At 40.7% G+C, this 17,774-nt stretch overlaps 3 protein-coding genes across 3 annotated transcripts; 2 read left to right on the top strand and 1 right to left on the bottom strand.

Moving 5' to 3' along the window:
- The first annotated feature begins 7 nt into the window (after positions 1-7).
- psme3 (proteasome activator subunit 3) lies at positions 8-8,274 on the top strand. Its single transcript, XM_080873097.1, has 10 exons — positions 8-165; positions 668-700; positions 1,328-1,390; positions 5,036-5,140; positions 5,239-5,287; positions 5,367-5,485; positions 5,791-5,927; positions 6,050-6,104; positions 6,881-6,967; positions 7,058-8,274. Exons 1-10 carry the CDS (start codon positions 124-126, stop codon positions 7,136-7,138), a joined length of 771 nt encoding a protein of 256 aa, XP_080729223.1. The 5' UTR covers positions 8-123; the 3' UTR covers positions 7,139-8,274.
- A 2,703-nt stretch (positions 8,275-10,977) lies between these two features.
- Positions 10,978-13,990, bottom strand: g6pc1a.1 (glucose-6-phosphatase catalytic subunit 1a, tandem duplicate 1). Its single transcript, XM_080873640.1, has 5 exons — positions 13,632-13,990; positions 13,417-13,526; positions 12,775-12,880; positions 12,573-12,688; positions 10,978-12,228 (listed from the first exon to the last, which is right to left on the bottom strand). The coding sequence occupies exons 1-5, from the start codon at positions 13,847-13,849 to the stop codon at positions 11,720-11,722; spliced, it is 1,059 nt and encodes a 352-aa protein (XP_080729766.1). The 5' UTR covers positions 13,850-13,990; the 3' UTR covers positions 10,978-11,719.
- Positions 13,991-14,926: 936 nt separating this feature from the next.
- Positions 14,927-17,530, top strand: g6pc1a.2 (glucose-6-phosphatase catalytic subunit 1a, tandem duplicate 2). Its single transcript, XM_080873594.1, has 5 exons — positions 14,927-15,205; positions 15,296-15,405; positions 15,960-16,062; positions 16,379-16,494; positions 16,653-17,530. The coding sequence occupies exons 1-5, from the start codon at positions 14,973-14,975 to the stop codon at positions 17,153-17,155; spliced, it is 1,065 nt and encodes a 354-aa protein (XP_080729720.1). The 5' UTR covers positions 14,927-14,972; the 3' UTR covers positions 17,156-17,530.
- The last annotated feature ends 244 nt before the right edge of the window (positions 17,531-17,774 follow it).

Raw genomic sequence — 17,774 nt, 5'->3', positions numbered from 1 at the left:
TCGCATGTTTATTGTCGTCATCTTTAAGCTCACGAAGTGTGGCAGACAAGTGATAAGCCACACGTTTACAGGTGAATTTAATGCTGTTGGGACAATCGTTCTGCTCATATTCGACTACATAAGATGTCTTCGCTCCTCAAGGTGGATAGTGAAATTAAAACCAAGGTGAGGTTTGGCCTTTTGTGAATTCCAGTTGAGTTTATACTGCGTGTTGTTGTTGCCATGTTCTTTGCTAGCATGTTAGCCACATTTAGTAGCATGATGTGGGAGCTCGGATAAGGCCAGGCTAAGAGCAGCTACCGGCTAACCGGTTTCTTGTTTCCCGCCTACTGCAGTACACCTGTCAAACCTTTCCCCAGGTGTGGTGTCAGGGTGGTGCTAAGCGTAACGGGGATCTAGATAAAGTTTGATTTACAGCCCCCTGTGCTGGGAAAATGGTTGCTGCTACTACGACCACATGCACTGAAGAAGGCCTGAGCTACCAAGTTAGCTAACTCAGCCAGCTGCCGTTCACACCGGCGTTGAGTTACCAATGCTAGAGGTTGTCTCTCACACTGAGGAACCGGTCATGTGTTTAAAACTGGACCAAAATAAAGTTTACTGACGTAAAATGAGTGTTTTTGTTAACTTGGTATTCAAACTCTCGTATATCTGTTTGTGTTTACAGGTCGCTGCTTTCAAGGAACGTATCACCGCAGAAGTAAGTCTCTGTCTTACGTTGTAAATTAAAATATATACATGCAGGAGTTAATCCTGGCTCATAGCGAGCCTTTAGGGGCCTGTAGTTAAGGCATAAAGTGTGCTTCTTTATTTAATGGAAGCCTGCGTCCAGCTATGAGTAAATTAAATCGAACTTACTGAAGGGGGAAACACCAGTCTGGTACTGGTATAACACCTTTTGTTCTATTTGAGCACTCAAAGCACTTTCTATTAAGCCCCATTCACCCAATTGCACGCTTTCTCACACACACACACACACACACACACACACACACACACATACACATACATACATTCAAACAGCATTTTTATCTGTACTTGAGCACTGTTTATCTGACATTCACACACACTCACCCACACACACACCCCAGTTGATGGATTGGGGACAACTGGGGTTAGTATCTTGGCAAAGGATACATTAACACATGTAGTGGAGGAACAAGGGATAAATCTACCAACCTTCTGATGTGTAACTAGTGTGCAAACTCACAGATATAGATGTTTCTATATATGTATAGCTAAATGTGTATATTTGATGAGCACTTTCATACACACCTATTATGACTGTGATGTCCAAGACTCCACTAACACTGCACATTTCTTCCAGGCAGAGGATCTAGTCGCCAATTTTTTCCCAAAGAAGTTACTGGAACTTGACCATTTCCTCAAGGTCAGTTAATTGTACATTCAGCTAAATAAAGTTGGCATAATTTTAAATCTTTGTGAATAGTTGAAACTCATTCCTTCCGATGTATTATTTGGCGTTAAAGTTCATTATTTATTAGTCAGTCTTTATCAGTTGTCCAGAGTTAAAATAGTAACACCCAGGTGCTGTTAAACAAATTCACTTTACGAACTGGGGCCTGTTCTTCGTACCGCGCTAAGTGAGTTAGCTGGATGAGATTGTTGACGATTTCGCGTGATCCTGGATCGTTCGGTTCCCCGAAGCCCATCCGGGACTTGCTGTCATAGCAACAGAGCCGTAAGCGTAAACCTGCTGGGGAGCAGGTTTACTTTATGTAAACAGGATTAGATCGCGGCCACGCAGGTATGTCCGCGTCATTCATACGAAAGCAACAGCGATATTCCACCACTGTTTCACCATAAATAAATAACATCAATGTAACTAAAGATAAGGCAGCACTTGATCCTTTTATTGATTTCACACAGATACATACAGGTCATTCCCTAAAAAAGGGAAATGTACTATTAACATTCTATTACATGTATGTGATTATTACAGATGTAATTCATATTTCAGAGTAGTAATTGTAAATTACTTCGTGTAATCAAGATGAGAGACCACGGCTATAAAAGCGAAGGTGGATTTGGGAAGTCTGTCGCAGTCATATCCTGTCCGTTTACGCGAGCAACCCATTGCGGAAGGTGCAAGATTGATAAGGAGAGTCCTCAGAATTCAGCGTATATTGCGGGACAGACAGGATCCTTTAGCTCAGCGCGACAGTGTGCTCATAGAGAGATATCGATTTTCCCGTGAGGGTATTATTCACTTAACCAACTTGTTGACGAGGGGGTGCAGGACCACCACCTGTCTTTTTTTTTGCTCTGCCCTTTTCTTGGTTGCTGTTATGAACAAACAAACAGAGTATTCCAGGGTCTCTTTCCAAGAGACGACAAGCAATATAAGTGATAAATATTACCATTCTGTAGAATATTCTTATATTTCACTTTTACTTGTTCCCATGTTCTAGTGGGTCCTGTTGTGGCTCTAATGTGAAAGGGGATATAATATAACATATTATAATATAATGTAATATAATATTGGATAATATGGTGTGATATGATAAATCTACCCTACCGCCTACTGGTGTTGGCCAGAGGGGCCGATGGCGCAATATGGCAGCCTGGCTTCTGTCAGTCTGCCCCAGGGCAGCTGTGGCTACAACCGTAGCTGCCTCCACCAGTGTGTGAATGTGAGAGTGCTTTGGGTGCCTTGAAAAGCGCTATATAAATCCACTCCATTATTATTGTTATTATTGAATTACTTACGAGTTTGATTTGTCAGCAACTTTCTGCCAGCCCTCTCTCCTTGCTTTTGCAGCCTTTGCAGTGTTCCCTTGCGTTTTAATTAAACTCTGAAACTCCTGAAATCCCTCACTCAAGAGTTCTTGCTCTGCTGCCGAAAAATACCGAGCGCGCTCCTTCGACATTTTCGCCGACCAATCAAAGGGTTGCCGATCAATGTTTCTACTATCGATGCGTAGCCCCTGTTGGGCCACCCAGTGATCTCACATTACTTCATCCAGCTATACTAATCGTCAACAACAGGTGTGTTCGGGGAACCGGAATAGCGAGCTCAGAGTCAGCGCGATGATTTGGTCTTGGATGTTTCATTTGATCTTGGATGTAGTAAGCGACGTACGAAGCACAGGGCCCAGGTCATCAGCAAACATAAACGTCTCTATAAAAGCAAACCATTTGAAGTCCATCATTTTCCAGTGAGGGGGGTTGCTCACTAGGGCTGCCACAAACGATTATTTTGATAGTCGACTAGTCAGCGATTACTTTTGCGATTAGTCGACTAATCAGATCATCATCCATTGAACATACAGCATACAGCTTATTGCACCAGCAGCATCTGCTCTTATATAACTATCATTAGCTTTCAGCTTTAAGTGTTTAAGGTATGTGCTAACTAAAAATAAAGACAAGATGATAGTTTATTAAATTTTAATGACATTTGCAGAGTGTTTCGGTGGAGTTTAATAAACTCCTTGCTATCTAAAATATAACAGGACACCGGAGTAAATTCTCCAGCATCTCACACTTCTGATGATCAGCTGTCTGCTTGACGTTTATTCAGCTGTGTAAAAACTATAACTTTAATCTCATCCAAACCGATTTACTCAGGAACAAATAAAATACTGAAAAAAGCCAAACAACATTTTGAAGTTATCTAAGTGACTTATATATCATGTTTAACCTGAGTAGTGAAAGACGGCGGTGGGTTTGAAAACGATTTGCCGGGAGTCCGTGTTCTCACGGCTCTAGTTAGCCTAGCCCCCGGCTAGCTATCGAGCTAGTGGGTAACAGATGCCTCCGAAAACGTCGGAGCGCTTTTGAAAATATGTGGTGTCTTGATAAACTGAGCAGATATTTGAGGTTTACACAGCTACATTCTCGCCTGAAAATATGTTAAACGTTTATTTTGTGACCCAGAAAGAATAATAAGAATAATATTAAAACTAACCAGCTGCCACCATTGTTGGAAACTAAGCAGGGCCACAGTTTCTTCTTCTTCGGGGTTTAACGGCAGCTGGCATCCTTGGACATGCAGTGCTGCCATCTTCTGTTTCAGTCCATTATTACACTCTTAAATCCTACTACTGATTCCTGCGTCTTTTGTGATCTTACAAAGCTTCAAACGACGCGTCGACTATTAAATTAGTCGTCGACGATTTTGATAGTCGACGTAATCGTGACTAGTCGACTAATCGTGGCAGCCCTATTGCTCACAAGAGGAAAACATTGAAATGGCTGGTAATAATCGCAGTTAACTCACCCCCAAGGTCACACTATACAATGTTCAGATGTAATTTTTGTAAGAGTTATATCTCTGACTTTACAGGCCTCAGTTAGAATGTGAAATGTTAAAGTGCATGACAGCACAATTAAAGACCGGACTAGTATGGCTTGTTTGTAAGATTTGCTGGGAGAAGGCTCTTCAGCCACAGGACCTGGCCACCTTCCAGTCACAGAGTCGACCATGAACTCCTCTCTGTCCTAAAATAGATTCAAATGTGAGGCCATCTGTTTAACAGCTAAAGTTGGGTCACAAAAGACAATGATCTTCAACAGAATGAGCGAAAAAGAGAGAATAAGGTGTTTTGTGTGGCAGGGATTTATGAGACTGTGTATTAGTAAATAGCTGCAAACCTTAATGAAGTGAAGCAGCATATAAAGAGTGGGCAAAAATTCCTCCTGTGAGAGACTGATATCATACAGAAAACCATTCAGGTTGTTGCTGCTAAAGGTGGTTCTACAAGCTATTGAATCATGGTGTGGTCTTAGTTTTTTCTCACACTGCTTCTGTCCTATCGCTTGGTTATTGTTGACTACATAATGACATAATCATTTGAAGTCTTGGACATTACTATATATGTCACTACATAAGTCATATGTAGTTCTTCTGTGTTTGTATTCATCTGTTTTTTCAAACCTTCTAGATCATCTTTTTTGATGTCCTGACATGTGAAATAGATTAGATTTGGCAGCAGATGTGCTTTCTTCTTACCATGTCTGTATATTTATATTTGTACCATGTCTGACAACTAATATTCTCATTTTTTTTCAGGATCCAAGCATAAACATCACTGAACTGAAGGAAATTCACTCAGACATAAATCTGCCAGTGCCAGATCCCATCTTGTTCTCAAATCTCCACGACGGACTAGATGCGGTGAGGATCCATTTTAGAGTTCGATTTCGTATGGTTACGGTAACTGTTGGTAAGGCAAGGATGAGAAGTTGTTGCTAACTGTTGCATCTCTCTCACAGCAAAATGCCAAAAAGAGGAAGCTGGAGGATGGAAGTGGGGATGACATGGGTAAGTACAGCTTTGCTAGCTGAATATTTAGTCTGTATTTTATGTATTTTTAACTTTTAACTTTTTACTCCTTTATCAGTGACTGGCACCAAGGTCTTTGTCATGCCTGATGGGATGATGAAGAGTAATGCAAACCTTGTTGATCTTATTGAAAAGGTCAAGCCCGAGATCAGGACACTCATAGAAAAATGTAACACAGTAAGTAAGAGCTCTAAAGTCCTTCATCTAAGTAAGTTATTTTGGCCATTTGGTATCCCCAGCAAGGAGCCATGAACTTACAACAAAGCTAGGAATGTGTGACAAATGAAGGCTTACTAATGAAACAGGAGAAGCAAGGCACAGATTTAAGAGTTGGGACTGAAAACAAGCAAAGGGTATTGAATTTGTTCTTTATATAAGATGACTATCACATGCTCGGCATCAGCTAAAATGCTGTTGGCGTAAGTGTTTACTTGTCAGATGTTGCATCCTCTTTTCTTAGCTATATTTGTCTCTTTCTGCAGGTTAAAATGTGGGTTCAGCTCCTCATCCCCAGGATAGAGGATGGGAACAACTTTGGGGTGTCAATCCAGGAGGAGACAGTAGCTGAACTCAGAACAGTTGAAGGGGAGGCTGCATCTTACCTCGACCAGATATCAAGGTTTGCAGAACCTTGCAGAAATCCCAATCTCATATGAACATCCCGGCTTTGGGATTTGTCTTTAAAATGTGAAGTCGCTTTCATGTTAAGAGACCATTTTTGTCTTTCTTCCGTACTTCCAGATACTACATCACAAGGGCAAAGCTGGTTTCTAAAATAGCAAAATATCCACATGTGGTAAGTGAATAGCTTTAGTATTAGAAAGTAAAAAGCTATATAAGTTATACTATAGAAGTCTATCAAATGCTAAGAAATTAACTATTTTTTTAAACAATTTCTTTCATTTAAGAGTTTTTCCTTTATACATATAAACAAAAGGAGAAGAGAAGGATTACAGATGATTTGTACATTTGGGATAATTAACCTATACACTTAGGGCTGTAAAATAACTATTTGCATTTTTTTATAAGAAATATTGAAAGAGAAAGCCTTTAAAAATATGTGGTCTTTGGTTTTAGGCTGTAAACGGTGACATCTAGTGGTTTACAACATATATAGCAGCCAGTTGCAGCTGGCCCTCATGCCACCCTCATGGAGTCAGTTTCTGACTGTTAGATCATTAACATCCAAACCAGTGGCCCACTCAAGGTCTTTTTGTAAAGGCTGTGGCAGTGTTCTTCCTCACAGAAAGGAGCAGATGTAAGTGTTGCTGAGTTTAAAGCAGAGTGTGTTTGTATATCTGGAAGAATTTAAAGCATGTGTATGAAACAATTTTTGTATCGGTCACCCTTGAAAAAGATTTTAATCTCAAGGTGCATCGTGGTTAAATAAAAGTTGATTGAAATGTCTTGTTGCAAAATTGAAAGTTCTTATTATCAATTATCCTTTAGTGAAATGACAAACTCTGATATCAGCCTATCTGCTAAAATTTCCACTGACTTCGGCAGTTCTGTTTTATATTTAAAAGAAGATGTACAATTAAAAATAAACATAGAATCAACTTTTTTAAACAGGAGGACTATCGGCGCACAGTAACCGAGATTGACGAGAAGGAATACATCAGTCTGAAAATCATAGTTTCGGAGCTCAGAAATCAATACGTATGTTGTGGCCTTCATTATTTATCAGCATCTATTTATACTTGCCTGTGTTCAGAAAGCAGAATAACCGATATGTTTGCTTGTTTCCAGGTAACGTTACACGACATGATCCTGAAGAACATCGAGAAGATCAAGAGGCCTCGAAGCAGTAATGCTGACGCTTTGTACTGATGTTCATCCAGCTGTCTCTGCATCCACCCACCCACCCCACGCCGTCTGCCCCCTCGTCTCTTCACCATGCCTGTTGAGCAACAGTAGCCGGGCCCCGGTCCGCAGGACTACAGCTAGACATTCACCTTCTCCAATACAATCAAGACAGCCCAATACAAAGACATAGCTTCTATAGATGGACACATGTTTTGTTTTGTTTGTTTTAATTGTAAAATATTGTTTTTAAACCGTTTGAAGAGTATTCACTCAGAAAATGGGGAGACAGATCATAAGCCCTTTTCAGACGTGCGCCAGATATCATTGCTATTAAACTGATGGCAGTCTGTCATGCACTCATCAATTTTGTGTTAATGTTCCTCATGTTTGTTCGTAATTTACAGAGAAGTTCTTGTATGCATGCGATATGTGGCAGCTAGTATTATCAGTATAAGCGGTGAAGTGTCACCACACTTGCAGCTCTTTCTGAGTGCAGGGCCTCTGTGTATGTGCAAGGAGCTGTACCCCGTCATTCCCACTCGGGCTCGGAAAGGATAAAACTCCTGGGTTAGTAATCCCAGATGAATGATTTAATTGGTGCTGATGAGATAAAATACTATTAAAATGGTCTTATTGCCGTTCAGGACCTGCGCATGCCTGTCTGCTACCGCATGAATTCAGGATTTTGCAGAGTGAATAAAAGTGTTAAGCAGTCTGGTTCGGTAAAGTTAAGATGGCTGTTTATTTGAAAAGTGCATGTCTGAAAGGGGCTTCTGATATCAAAAAGCGCTTTGTATTTTTTAATTTTAATTAAACATTTTGTCCTCAGATCCTCGTGAACGGCCTCATTTGTAGCTCTTAAATATTCAGAGCAAAGTGGTTTGTCATTATTGCTGCCCATTATTTGTTACTGTTTTAATTATTTTGTCTTATATTGGACTCCTGCTGCATCATCAGTACAGTAGTTCATAGGGAATGCAAAACATGCTGTTAAGTTGTTCTGCAAATGTTAGATATTGCGACGTGTAGATATCACAAAATATGAAAACGATGCAAGTTTTAAGTCGTGGGCTTAAATGATTTCAGTGAAAATTCACGAGTCAAAAGCTTTTATGTTGGAGCATTCATTGTATTGAATAAAAGACTGTTTTTTGATAAGACTTTTGGAGGCATGTTGTAGGGTTTTGTTTTGTTTTTTATTTTTCTTTTGAAGTTTGAAGCAAAACATCAGATAGTGGTGTGACATGGATACAATGTTTCCTCTTGACCTGCAGATGTCGCTGTGGCTTGTAAGTGCTTGCTAGTTTAAGCCAAGGTGTAAAGGTCCCGACTTTTGTGTGTTTAAATATCAAATCCTTTGTCCCATGTGCATTTATTTCACACAGAAGTCAGCATCCCAAATATATATAAACGCAAATCCACAGTTTAAAAATTAAAGATCAAGTGGTGCTTAATGGGATCACACTGAATGGGTGTCAGATAGGAAGGTTTTGAGGCAGCTTTACTCACATGTTAAGCAACTCAAAACTTGAGATTCCTAAAATTTAACTAACCAGCAGATTATGATATAGATTAATTGGCTACTTTATTAGGCGCACTTTTTCAACTTCTCATTAAGAGAAATATCTAATCAGACAACTGCATTGCAGCAACTCGACACTTTCAAGTATGCAGACATGGTCAAGAGAGCCAATTGAAGTTCAACCTGATTATCAGAATTGGGGGCGGGATCATTTAAGCAGCTTTGAATGTGAATGTTGATGCTACACAGGCTGGTCTGAGTATTTCAGAAAGTGCTGACTGCTAGGCGGTTCCTACACAACCACCTCATGTTTACAGATGATGACTGAAAAATAGAAAATATCCAGTGACCGGCAGTTCTGTTGGAGAAAATGCCAAAGGTCAGAAGAGAATTGAAAAGAAACTGAAATAACTCCTTGTAATAACCAGGTAGAAGAACATATTGAACCTTGAAGCTGCAGCAACAGCAGGAGATCACATTGGTCAACACTCCTGTCAGCCAAGATTGGGAAAGTGAGACTACAGTTCACAGACTGGAAAAACATTGCTGCATTTCTGCTGCACATAGTAAGGTCAGAATTTGGTGCAAACATCATAAAAGCACGGATCCAGCCTACCTTATGGTTCAGGTTGACGGTGGTGATGTAATCAATACCTGAGCATTGTTTCTGACCATGTCCATCTTTTTATAACCACAGTGACCCATCCTCTGATTGTTGCTTCTAGCAGGAGAACGCCCCGTGACACAAAGCATATGTTTCGTTTTTTAAATTATTTATTATGGCATTTTTTTAGCCTTTATTGATAGAGAGACTCTGAAGTTAGACGGGGAAGCAGGCAGAGATAGAGGGGAAGAGATGTAGTTACAGTTTTGTGTTTGTCATTAGCTTTTTTAACATTTGGTATTGTTGTGGTATTGTTTTTACTTCTGTTTAGTTTTGATTAATTAGTTCAGTTTGTATTAATTTGGTGCTAGTTTTAGGTTTAAGGCATAATATGGGAATTGTATATGTCAGAGGTAAGTCTTACACACTTGCACTCTTTGCAGTTAGACTAACACCCAAAGTTTAATGCTTTTCTTAACTTTGAAAAGCTGACAAGGGGCATGAAGGACTTCACTGATCAGACTAGACTGTGCATATTTGTGAAGCGTGTTTTTTGAAGCACCTTTTATGCCGACACTTCTTTTTATTTATTTATTTGGTCCAGAGCTGCATCTTTAAGTAAATATAGAAAAGGTTATGTGAGGATGAGAAGATATTGAGGAGAACAACCAAGGCGAGCTGACTATTGTGACTGTAAACTAATGTAAACAGTTACTCAACGTCCCTGACGTAGTTGTGAGGTCTATACCCTCTGTCCCCCTGCCTCCTAGTCACACAAACGCAATGCAGCGTACCTGTACAAAGAACTCCCATATAGCTTCTTGAGATAAGAACCGGAAATAACTAGAACAGCGTAAGAAGACAATGAGATAAAATGATCAAAAAAGGAGCACTTGGCATTTGCTGGTGGGATGTGTCGTGATAATCACTGGGTCCTGTTAAGATTAAGTATGATTTATTTTGTAAAACAGTGCAATGCTGATCAAACCTTTGAGGCATGATAACGTGGGGCTGTTCTCAAAAACAATGCCATATAATGACAGTCTCTATCTGCTTTATTAAGCTATGTTACAGTTTGGTTGTTCCAAGCTCTTCCAAGAATGCTTCTTTGGTAGATTAAGTCTCTTTATGTAATCCCAGACTGGCTCCATGATGTTTAGATCTACGAGATCTAAGTTATCTGATGCAGGACTTCATGTCCAGCAAAGTTACCACAGCGACTACCTTCAGTTTCCTACTTTTTCTCATTACCACAGCAACTTTAGGTGACCTATGATTGCATTCAGTTGGACTTTACGTTGCAGTTTCACAATGTAATTAGCGGTTTTATAGAGGTGTGTCTGTGATAATATGATAGTGACCTTTGTTTGCAATCCTGCTGATCTCAGTACCATACATCCAAAGCTGCTTCGATGGTTCGTCACCTGAGCAAGGTTCTATTTTTAAAGCCTTATGAGGCCCACGTGTTGTCGGCAACGCTTTCTGCCCCTTGACCCTTCATGTACCTTTGAAAGCGCATGGCTGTGGTGCGAGGCAGTGTCACTATGTGGGACTGCCGAGTGAGTGGAGCATGCTCTGGTTAATATTTAATGGTTGTTCTGGCCAGAGAATTAATCAGTATCAGTCTGAGACATACTGAGAAAACTGCCAGGGCTGCACCGCACTTCTCAAATAAGCACGAAAACATGATTACAAGAAACAGTTTTTATTTGTTTAAAAAATACTTTTTTTGCTGAGGTGGTGGCTGCGTGTATGTGTAAAAATCTTTATCTCATATATACTGTGGGTGTTAAAGAAGCTTACAATATTACAGACACTGAAAAGACAGTTATTCTAAACATGAAAACATGACTAAATGTAATTTGATGGACAAAAATAAACCATTGTTCAATTTCAAGGAGGTTAATTGTAATAATTGTAGCAGAAGTCCCAATAAGACCATTTAGAAAACAATTATTAGAAAACATTTGTAGAAAATGTTCATATTTTACTTAAACCCAGCTAAATTAGAAGGCTGCTAGCACTTTGTAGGTCCAGGAAAGATTGAGCTTAGCTTAGCATATCCAAAAAAACAAGACCACTTTTTGTGTTTTACTTTTACCCTTTATTGCTCATACCGTGAAGGGGACGCTTCTTATTTCTTCAAATTGAACAAATGTGGTCTATCAGTGAGCTTTACAGCAATTATCTGAAAGTGCTAGTTGGGTGTCTACGTCCTTTTTCTGTCCCTAAGTAGTCTAGATTCTGGGAATGGTAACATCCAATTAAATGTTATTGTTCCAATCAGTAAAGTAGCCTTTTCCCTCTGCTCCTAAATGGTAACAAGGCCAGCACAATATCTTCAGGCATTCCAAAAACTCTATAGCAAGTTTCCTAGATATGGAGTTAACCTAGACCCAGATTAAAACAGATGTCTATTAAAAATGAGAAGTAAGAATCCTTGTAAATATAGAACATTAATCCTCCAGTTGCCTTAAAGCTACAAGTTTTTGCCTTCTGTCTTTACAGGGTAAATCTTGCTGAGAGCCCAAGGCACCAAAGTAGTTGGGATTAAAAGTGCAACGGCACTTTTACCAAAGGAAAGGGCATAGAAAGTCATATGGTTTTCAGGGGAAAATGTCCATCCATCTAACAGGTGAAGCAGGGATACAGAGATGACAATACATCCAATCCTCAAAGGGGCGCTCATAATCCTCATCTTGGTTGTCTTGTAGAACGGTGAGTGCAGACCGAGCCCCAGACCAAACAGGCTGCCCATGTTCCGCAGGAGGCTAGCAAAGGGGGCAGAGTCTAGGTGAACCCACTCTGGCCTGATGCACCACTTCTGGGCTTTCTCCATGGTCCACAGCAGGTCCACATCCAGAGCTTTAAGGAGCACATAAAAGCCAACAGCAAAGGAGGTGAGGAAGAGGGTAATTAAGAAGTACTTCTTCATGCTTGCGCTGTAGATCCATTTCTCCTTGGAAACAACTTCAGCTACCAGTGTGCCTAAGACGAAAACAGACAAGGTGGTTTATTAAACAGGGACAATGCGTAACATGTACACTCAATAAAACAATATTTGAAGTTAAAATGGTCTAAATATATCATATTTTTGTAATTTTGAGATTGCATTTACACCTGAGCCATATTTTAATTCTTCTTCTACAATATTTCTTTGTTTGATCTTTGGCATTTGCTCCTAAAAATATGATATTGGTAGTTGTAGGCTACATAATCACTCAGTAAACTTAATTTCCAACCCTCGCAAAATGTTTTTATGAAAATTCTGCACATCAAAGTCTTTGTAAAAGTCAACACTTTATCGACTAGAGTTCTTTAGATGGACTGACCTGTAATGATTCCTGCAATAACCTGGTGTGGGAAGTGAGCAGCCATGTAGACCCTGGAAATGCATACCACCAGCTCGACCAGGCCCATTAGCATCCACAGGCCTATATACAAAAATCTGACAGGGACAACACTGATTGTAGGTGCACAGAACCTAAAGACTCCAGAGAGCCAGAAAAGGTGATTGTATTAACACAGACTCACCTATATAGCAATGGGGGGCACTGTTTTTCTCTTGCAATAGAGAGCAGTGCTGTTACCATGACATACCAGACACCAGCTGCGCCCATGGCATGACCTGAAGGACTTCCTGCAAAGAAAGAAATTGGGCTTAGTATTTTCTAATTTAGAGTGAAAACCGATCAGTCGGTTCTTCATCTATCGTGACGACCAATCCTCGTCAGACTGGTGACCAGAGTAAGCGCAACACCAAGTCTGAGGTGGTTTGAATATGTCATATTTTGCTGAAAGTTGTTGGTATCTTTTATCTTTTTCTTTCAGTTTCCAGAACGTTTAATATGTTCTGGAAACTGAAGACTGAAGAAAAACACTTGCACTTTGTTACCTTCCCTTCTACTATTAGTATAAGGACAGAGATCTCTCAAAGAAACTGGAGCAAGATAAAAGGCACTACAAGTTTATTACCTATTTATCACCATTAAAGTCATGCCCATTCACAGAAAGTCGTGTACAGTTGCCAATTGTTACAGCTATCACCTGGCAATGATATACTGGAGTATTTATCAGACTAATTGTGTACTGTGCCAAATAAATCTTATCATTCTATTATGACAGACTGGTTCTGTTCAGTTTTCATGCGGTCCGCATGCCTGTCATGAGCTCTACCTGGTCCAGTTTCACATGTGATGGGGAACTGCTGGAGTGAAGGGGCCGGTCCTGCTCCATAAAACTTGGTCTCGTGAACCCACCAATAAGGTCTTTCCCCAAATAGAACCCTGCCACAGTGAAACAAAAAAACAGGAAGCAAATCATGCAACCGTTCCTTTTTTTAATGTTTAAGTTTTAAGTTTAATTCAAGTTGGACCCTTTCACCCAGTTACCATTTTAGGACCAAGTTGAGCCAGTCTCCGATGACAGCCACCCAGATGAGCCTGAGTGCCGTGTCCCTCCGCAGGTGGAACCAGATCGGGAACAACCAGAAGAACGTGGTGTGCAGATCGGCCACTGTGGATGCCAGGTCGAACAAACCTTCATATTTGCCATATCTGGTCTGCAGATAGACAGCCAGCTCAACACCCCAGCTGTGTAGAAGATCCATTATATCACAACCCAGACCTCTTTCTGAGGACGATGCTGTGAAAATATTGTCTCTTTATTGGATTTTTTCTTGGTTAGGTTTCAGCAAAGCTCTTTGAGGCCGTCCTGTCCGTTCTTCCACTGAATGATTCCCACTGGACTTTACTCAAGGCTAGCAAGTTTGTTTAACTTTGCAACAGTGCAGACAGGTCACTTAACCTTTACACCTCAGGGGGCCCCCTTGCTCAAAGCTATCGTAACAGAAAGCAACAGCTGCCCATGGACAGATTGCAGACTTCTAGCAAAGACCCGTTATCTCTACTTGTGCCTGAACCCTAATGTGAGAAACAACAAAATGGTTTTGAACTTTTCGTAAACATATCTCTGGAAACAGAACAAAATATGAGCTCATCTGTGCAGATGTCCCCACCAGACCTTTCTTTCATAATAGTGCAGTACCTTATGTTCTACCTGCTATCTATTTTTTTCTTTTTCTGTTTTGTCACCAACTATCTCATCAGCTTTGTTTCATCCCAAACTCACTCATTTAATCATTGATCTTCTTATGTAATATAGAAATAGCTTACTCCATCATTCTGAACGGCGGCATGTTTTCACTAAAAAAATCAATGACATTACTGATAAATTATTAGTGAGAATGTGCAGAATGTGAGAATGTAAGAAGGGAAAATATGAAAAACACGGCTATCCTTTATTAATGCCAAAGTCAAAGCCATGTGGACAAAAATGAAGAAGACGAAGATCACATTTAAAAATAGTCTGTGGGGCAGCAGAAAAAAAATCTCTCTGCAAAGTGTTTAATTTGGGTCACACTTGAGGAGGACAGCCACTGATCGATTGACTTCCTCTCTCCTGTGACTCTCTCTGTACAGTGATTCTAAGATACTGATTGACGTTTTGTTTTCCTGTTATCTTCCCAACTTGTTTGTGTGACATGCCTCCCAAACTCTAGTGACTGCCAGTGTTTTATTACACATGCGTAAGGTCCAAAGATCAGCGTGTGCATGCGTTTGGGTAGTGGGTCCGTCCACTATAAAAACAGCCAGCTGTCTCGCTGATAACAGCACTCTCTGTTCTTCCACTCACACATCACTAGACTGAGATTTCTTCCTCTTAACGCTAAGATGCTTAATGCCGTGATGGACGCTGTGCAGGGTTTCGGGGTGAGCAGCACCCACTACCTGCAGACCAACTACAAAGATGCCCAGGGCTTGTTTCTCTGGGTCTCCTGGGCGGCTGATCTGAGGAACACCTTCTTCATCTTCTTCCCCCTTTGGTTTCACCTGCGGGCTTCAGTGGGCATCAAGCTGATCTGGGTGGCTGTGATCGGAGACTGGCTTAATTTAGTGTTCAAATGGTGAGCGTATTTTTTTAACTGATATATAATCGTGTGAAATAAGCTTTCTTTAGACCGTAACTCAATGCATGTTTCTGCTGTCCTCTTCAGGATTCTGTTTGGAGAGAGGCCGTACTGGTGGGTCCACGAGACAGCCTACTATGCAAACTCCGTGCCCCCTCACATTGAGCAGTACCCAATGACCTGTGAGACTGGACCAGGTGAGAGACACTACTGTTCATGCACGGCTGCATTAACTTGCGTGAGGGTAAAAATAAACCGACTCCCATTAGCCCACAGCTCCTCTCACTCTGCATGTGTTCCTGCCTGAAGTTTACTTTGAAGTAAATTGGCCGAATCAAATAAATTATCATTCTAAAGATCTAGATCTTGGCACTCATCCTCAAGATAAAGCCCTAATGCTGTCAGGTGATATTGTGCTTAATTCGTACATATCACAGAAAGAACGTTTCTTTTGTAACCTCTGGTTTCTGTCTGCCTTTCTGTGTGGAGTTTACATGTTTCCCCTGTGACACAGTCCATAAACATGCATGTTATGTTATTTGCAGTTAGGTTATTTGGACAGCAGCCAAATATATGAGCTTATTGAGTTGTTTAAAATCAAGTTAAAATAAAATAGTGGCGATCTTTTTCATTCATTTATTACTTAGGTTAAAACAAACAACAAAACAAAAGAATCTAATGAATGAGCAGTGCAGGTTGCTCTGGCCCACGTGTTAATAACTGCCTTCCTCCGTCTGTCTGTGTTACCTAGGCAGCCCCTCTGGCCATGCTATGGGAGCTGCAGGAGTCTACTACACCCTGGTGACCTCGATCCTCGCCATCATGACCAGCAACAAATCCACAAACAGTCAGTGGTGAGTCTATAACTTTATTTTTCCTTTCTTGGCCCTGCCAATTTTGGTGTTGTTTACCATTTTTCTCCATTCAGAGCTTATCGCTCTGGACACGCTATCTGTTCGGTGCTGGGGTTGATCATTGACTTCTGAGAAGTATTGACTGAAAACAGGGTGTTAAACACGGGTTGTTTTGACGTGCGGGCAGCTGAAGTTCTCATGAGAAGAGAAGAATAAATTTGTTTATTGTTACAGTGCTTCAAAAGATTTTCTTTCATGTAATCTTGAGCTGCTGGAAATCAATGAATCTAAGCTGTGTGAATTTGTACTTCAACAGGTATCTGAAGGCTCTTCTGTGGACGCTTTTTTGTGGGGTCCAGGTGTGTGTCTGCCTCTCTAGAGTCTTTATTGCTGCCCACTTCCCCCACCAGGTCATCGCCGGTCTTATCACAGGTGAGTATTTTTACAGTTTCAGTGAACAGCTGGCTATGCCTCAGTCATTCAGTAAAATATCTAGTCAGAAATATAGTCAGTTATTAAGCCTGCAGCGGTATAATAAGTAACGCAAAATATCCGCCTCTGCTTTCCTAATGTGGATCATTGTTTTCTAGGTATGATTGTGGCTGAGGCCTTTAACAGAACTCAGTGGATCTACAGCGCCAGCATGAAGAAGTATTTCTACACGACTCTGTTCCTCACCTCCTTCGCTGTTGGCTTCTATGTGCTGCTCAAAGCTCTGGGTGTGGACCTGCTGTGGACCATGGAGAAAGCCCAGAAGTGGTGCATCAGACCAGAGTGGGTCCACCTGGACACCACGCCCTTTGCCAGCCTCCTACGCAACATGGGCACGCTGTTTGGCCTGGGTCTGGGCCTGCACTCTCCCCTCTACACCGAAACCAAAAAGAGCAGCAGCCTGTTGGTCAAAGCAGGATGCATCATCAGCTCTCTGCTCCTGCTGCACCTGTTTGACTCCTTCAAGCCTCCTACACATACCGCGGCCCTCTTCTACCTGCTGTCCTTCTGCAAGAGTGCCATTGTGCCACTGGTCACTGTCAGTATCATCCCATACTGTGTGAACCGATCTCTGAGCCAGCACAACAAAAAGGCAGTGTGATCACCAACTTCATATCACAAAGACTAATGAAAAGGAAATCTCTTCCTATTGAAACACATTCCTTTGGTGCTTGTTTTATCCACACTGCCACGTAATCCTCAGGAAAAGCTTTGAGATCAACAGGAAAATGCATTTTGTGTTATTTGGACACTGAACCTTGAACATTGTGTGACACTAAGTGAAAGCACTATCCAGGCTGCCCAGTGACACTCACAAAGAACTATTTTGAATATGCGACAACACGATAATGACGCTTGTCCTGGACGGTCATTCACGACTTCAGTATAGTATTTTAACTGTATTAGTAATGTATTTTTTCAATGTCATAGAAAGTATTTTTGGGACTGTTGAAATATTTTTAAATAAAAATTTTGTAAATGTTAAAAAAAACGATTTGGTTCATTTTTAAAAATGTGCAATTACTGGAATGTTCCTTTAATACTTGACTAATGACCATTTTCTTCCACTTAGACTAAGACTTAGATTTATTCTGTTTTTCTCACCAGCACTGGAATATCTGTTAGCGTATTTTTTTAATATGTGCACCACAATTTAAAAAAGTCACCGATTCCAAATTTTACTCAGATACTCAGCTTTCTTAAAAAAAAATCACACAATA

The sequence above is a fragment of the Rhamphochromis sp. 'chilingali' genome (assembly GCF_963969265.1).
Source record: "Rhamphochromis sp. 'chilingali' genome assembly, chromosome: 22".
Lineage (NCBI taxonomy): Eukaryota > Metazoa > Chordata > Actinopteri > Cichliformes > Cichlidae > Rhamphochromis > Rhamphochromis sp. 'chilingali'.
This window is presented reverse-complemented; position numbering and strand designations above follow the sequence as displayed.

Bases quoted from the DNA above. Each gene is read 5' to 3' on its own strand.
- psme3 (XM_080873097.1), top strand. From the start codon at position 124: ATGTCTTCGCTCCTCAAGGTGGATAGTGAAATTAAAACCAAG. The intron at 1,391-5,035 runs GTCAGTTAATTG...ATTTTTTTTCAG, and splicing joins AACTTGACCATTTCCTCAAG to GATCCAAGCATAAACATCAC. The intron at 5,288-5,366 runs GTAAGTACAGCT...CTCCTTTATCAG, and splicing joins TGGAAGTGGGGATGACATGG to TGACTGGCACCAAGGTCTTT.
- g6pc1a.1 (XM_080873640.1), bottom strand. From the start codon at position 13,849: ATGGATCTTCTACACAGCTGGGGTGTTGAGCTGGCTGTCTATCTGCAG. The intron at 13,527-13,631 runs GTAACTGGGTGA...TCACTGTGGCAG, and splicing joins CTCAACTTGGTCCTAAAATG to GGTTCTATTTGGGGAAAGAC. The intron at 12,689-12,774 runs GTGAGTCTGTGT...TGTCCCTGTCAG, and splicing joins TGCCCCCCATTGCTATATAG to ATTTTTGTATATAGGCCTGT.
- g6pc1a.2 (XM_080873594.1), top strand. From the start codon at position 14,973: ATGCTTAATGCCGTGATGGACGCTGTGCAGGGTTTCGGGGTGAGCAGC. The intron at 15,406-15,959 runs GTGAGAGACACT...TGTGTTACCTAG, and splicing joins GACCTGTGAGACTGGACCAG to GCAGCCCCTCTGGCCATGCT. The intron at 16,495-16,652 runs GTGAGTATTTTT...ATTGTTTTCTAG, and splicing joins CATCGCCGGTCTTATCACAG to GTATGATTGTGGCTGAGGCC.